Source organism: Lactuca saligna, chromosome 9, assembly GCF_052625555.1.
Source record: "Lactuca saligna cultivar CGN05327 chromosome 9, ASM5262555v1, whole genome shotgun sequence".
In the NCBI taxonomy this organism is placed as follows: domain Eukaryota; kingdom Viridiplantae; phylum Streptophyta; class Magnoliopsida; order Asterales; family Asteraceae; genus Lactuca; species Lactuca saligna.
The window spans coordinates 37,810,928-37,814,953 of NC_136425.1; the positions used below are offsets into that span (position 1 = coordinate 37,810,928).

Genomic DNA, 4,026 nt, shown 5'->3' on the forward strand with positions numbered 1-4,026 from the left:
CTTATTGTAAATTTGTAACCCCCTCTCCATGTGTGTATAAACCCCATGTTTGATTTTTTACTTTTTATTTATTTATTTTTTTTTTTTTTTTTTTTAGTAAGAAGTAAATATAATAACACCATTTATTTATTATAAAATATATTCTTGCTTGATTTGACAAAAACGTATATAATTTAGTAATGAGAATGTATGAATAGAATCACCATGTACATATATAATTAAAGAACTTCGACTTATGAGAGTAATATTAAGTCAAAACTGTAAACACAAATGGAAATTGCGGTATTAATATCATTTATTTATAAATTTGATAATAGTATAACGACTTATCGAATTAAAATTATTTTATTAATTAATCAAACCCATTTCAACTTTATCATAAACTAAAATAACTCATTTTTAACAAATTTACATAACATGTACTACAACAAGAGAATGCATTCAAGACAAACAAAAGTTATTTAATAACGTGTCATATCAAGTGTTTTGTGGTCTCATGTGCAACTAACTATGTGAACACGTTATAATAGATTGGACATTATGCATGTGGCATGTTATGTCTACATGTACATCAAATCAATCCACATTGGAATTTAATTAAAACAAGTATAATTAATACATCTTTCTCAAAAGAAAAAAAGAAAAGAAAAAGAAGATAAAGGAGTTAAAAAGTAGGGAAAATGGGCAGCAAGTTGTCTAGTCATACGAAATAGATAGATTCCATTACTCCATTATTATGTTTTTTCTATTTTTGATATAATGTAAAGAAATAACAGATTGTTATTTATATATTCGTGTTAAATTTGGAATTTACTTGAGGTGTTTGGATTTAAAGGGTTTTGAACTAAGATAAACTGTAAACAAATAAACCCAAAAAAAAAAAAAAAAAAAAAAAGGTAGCAACATTATACGATGAAAGCTTGATAAAAACTAATAACAATCGAGTATATTTAGAAACATGAATTCAATCCTATCTGAATATCTGACTCTCAATTCATTTTTTAACTCATAAATTATATTTCACATTCCATTTCCCATTTGTATTGACAGAAAATGTCCAATTATTTTCCATCACCTTTACATACGGAATCTGCAAAAAAAAAATATGAGAAATAAGTTAACTTCACGTATCAAAGGAATTGAATTCCACCCATTTGGCAACTACGGAATGGAATCTCCAATTCCAATTCCAATTACCTTGTCAGATATTTCATAGCCTACTTTAACCGTTACATCTTGATCTTTCTGAAAATCAAGAATGTTCCAAACCAATTCAGCTGCTCCACTTGGTGTGGGCTGTAAAAAAGTAAAAAGTAAGTAAAATAACTAAATTATAATTTAGTTTTTTTGATAATAATAATAATAATAATAATAATAATAATAATAAGTAATACTTGTTTAAATTCTTTGTCAAGATCACAACGCGCTTTCACAACAAAATTGACAACTCCATCAGGTGTTAGAGGGAATGACTTTTTTCCATGCATGGTGTAATGGAGTTTTTCACGTCTATCATATTGTAATCCTGCTCCTAATTTTGCTGAAAGCTATATATAATATATGGGGGATAAAAAAGAGAGAATATTATTTATTAATTAATTATTACAATTTACAATTAGTTGTGAAACTTTAACATAAAGAAAAGGTAGCTTACTTCTGGAGGAAAGTATCTAAGGATTGCACTGAAAAAAGTTGGAGCTCCAATTCTTGTATCAAGTTCTCCATGAAGCTGCAAATGTCAACAAGTATTATACAATATACAAAGTCATCAAGTGATTCAACTATATATATATATATATATATATATATATATATATATATATATATATATATATATATATAAGAACGTTCAATACACCATTGGATACTTAAATGATCTGGTTTTATCTCTTGTGGCATGTTTTAATCATCTGATTGTGGTTATTAAGTATCAAAACAATCACTTTCTAGAAGCTATCTAAAGCTAAATACTTTCATAAACAACAGGGTAGCAATTTCTACATGGACATCTTAAAAAATGATACACAAAGGGGAAATACAAACGCTAATGGATTTTGGGCAAAAAGGGACCTTTGAATGAGATGCTAAATTCGAAACCTAAACATAAAGCAACTAGTCTAAAAGCCTTTCTCCCAAATGAACAGGAATGCAGCACAATTCAAGAGCTAATTCGATTAACATCAGCGTAAATTCTCAAAAAAACGACATTGTATAACTAAAAATTATTGCACTATTTTAAAAAAAATAGCGAAGGACATATGAATCCCTAACGAAAAACATAAAATCATCTAGGGTTCAGACCGATAAATCATTTTTGAAGCAAAAGAGAATGAAATTGGAAGAAGATTGGAGTTGTGGTGCGTTTGATGTGGAGTACCTGAAGTCGAGTGTTGGAATCGATACGGAACTTCTGCTTAGCATGGATTTTGAGGGCGCTGGTGTCACCGACGTACCTGACTGTAGGAGGTTTCTTATTCGTATTGACTCTGAGAGCAGTGGAATCTCCGCCGTATCTGAGCGAAGTCTCCATTTTTCTCTCTGAAGGTGGGTTGATTAAATTTTGCCGATAGAAGAAAAGATGAGTAGGTGGTAAAACCCTAAAATGGATATGCCCAAGAGCTTTATTATGTTCTTTCACAAATAAATGACGCCTTAAGTGGTAATATAGAGATTATATTATCACAAATTTACAATGATTATATATAAAGAAAAGTACTAAAATAGTTATTTTTCTAATTATTTATTAAAAAGTGCCTAAAATTTTACTTATTACTACAATATTCACATATTTATAATGCTCTATTTATTTCTGATTGTTCTATATATATTTTTCCCATTTTTTCTAAATTTTATACATTTTTTTTATAAAATCTATGTCAATTTAAAACTTCGTTTTAGCAATATGAAGCTCCATTTTTGTATGTTTAAATGACTTTTGAGAAATTCATAACAAAAGGAAACTTAAAAAAAATATTTTCTAAATGAAGATTCATGATTTTTCTAAATATATGAACAATTCTCCTATGCTTCATTTTACAATGGCCCATTTTGATAGGCCTTAGGCCTAGTTTGCAACGCCTAACGCCTAAGCTCTCAATGATTCATTTTGCATTTTAGGGGATAAACATCCTTAAGTATAATTCTAGTATTTCGGAGTGCCCACTACGAAACATGGTGGTTAAATTTTGGTTAGTATTTAACAAATGATTAAAAAATATAGCTATTTTTGTCATTTTCTATAATATAAAGGGTTGTTGTCAGAAAAGTCTATTCATTTTGGCTCCTTTTATAACGAAACCATCCTTTTTTAATCAGAAAAGGAAAAAAAAAATACATGCTATATCTTATAGTGGGGTTTTACCCATGACCACATCCATTATGTAGATGAGAAGTTGATATGACCAACAAGTTTACAATATGATTTGGCCTCCATATATGTAGATGAGAAGCTGACATGGCTAGAGGGGTTATATATAATAATATAAACCAATTGCATGTCTTTCCTCTTATTTTTACTACCCAAACCTTCCTCTTTAATTACGACCTAAAGGCTAAATCTTAGAGTAGGTTCAAAATGTCATCATCTTCTTCAATTAGCAACTCAGGTTTACATACTGAAAACCAAGTTGCTTGTCAAGGGTTAAGCGAAAGGTGTGGTTATGGTGATGAATATGACATGTTCACTTCTTGAACTTTCCACGATTTAGATTTGTAGGATGCCTTACCTTCATGGACCATGTTATGGTTTATGTTTTATATATTTTAATTTGATAACCTGCATACTGAAACAATGAATTGTAAATATGTTATCTAGATGGATACAAGTAATAATTGTAGTTTGATGTATTGCATTGCAATTTGCAAATGATGTTTACCACTATAACGACAGCAAATTAAGTGCAATGGACCGATTGGAAGTGATGTAATGAATTAAGTGCAATTTTTACAATGGAATAAAATGGAAGATTTAATGAAACTAACAATCAGATTTTAACTTAACAATTCTTGCATCAATAGCAACATAAC

At 29.0% G+C, this 4,026-nt stretch overlaps 1 protein-coding gene across 1 annotated transcript; it reads right to left on the minus strand.

Moving 5' to 3' along the window:
- Window positions 1-895: 895 nt before the first annotated feature.
- On the minus strand, window positions 896-2,619 carry LOC145014342 (outer envelope pore protein 21B, chloroplastic-like). Its single transcript, XM_078972724.1, has 5 exons — window positions 2,378-2,619; window positions 1,655-1,729; window positions 1,395-1,547; window positions 1,198-1,296; window positions 896-1,090 (listed from the first exon to the last, which is right to left on the minus strand). Exons 1-5 carry the CDS (start codon window positions 2,528-2,530, stop codon window positions 1,007-1,009), a joined length of 564 nt encoding a protein of 187 aa, XP_078828850.1. The 5' UTR covers window positions 2,531-2,619; the 3' UTR covers window positions 896-1,006.
- Window positions 2,620-4,026: the final 1,407 nt, after the last annotated feature.

Bases quoted from the DNA above. Each gene is read 5' to 3' on its own strand.
- LOC145014342 (XM_078972724.1), bottom strand. From the start codon at position 2,530: ATGGAGACTTCGCTCAGATACGGCGGAGATTCCACTGCTCTCAGAGTC. The intron at 1,730-2,377 runs GTACTCCACATC...TGACATTTGCAG, and splicing joins ATTCCAACACTCGACTTCAG to CTTCATGGAGAACTTGATAC. The intron at 1,091-1,197 runs GTAATTGGAATT...TTTTTTTTGCAG, and splicing joins GCTATGAAATATCTGACAAG to ATTCCGTATGTAAAGGTGAT.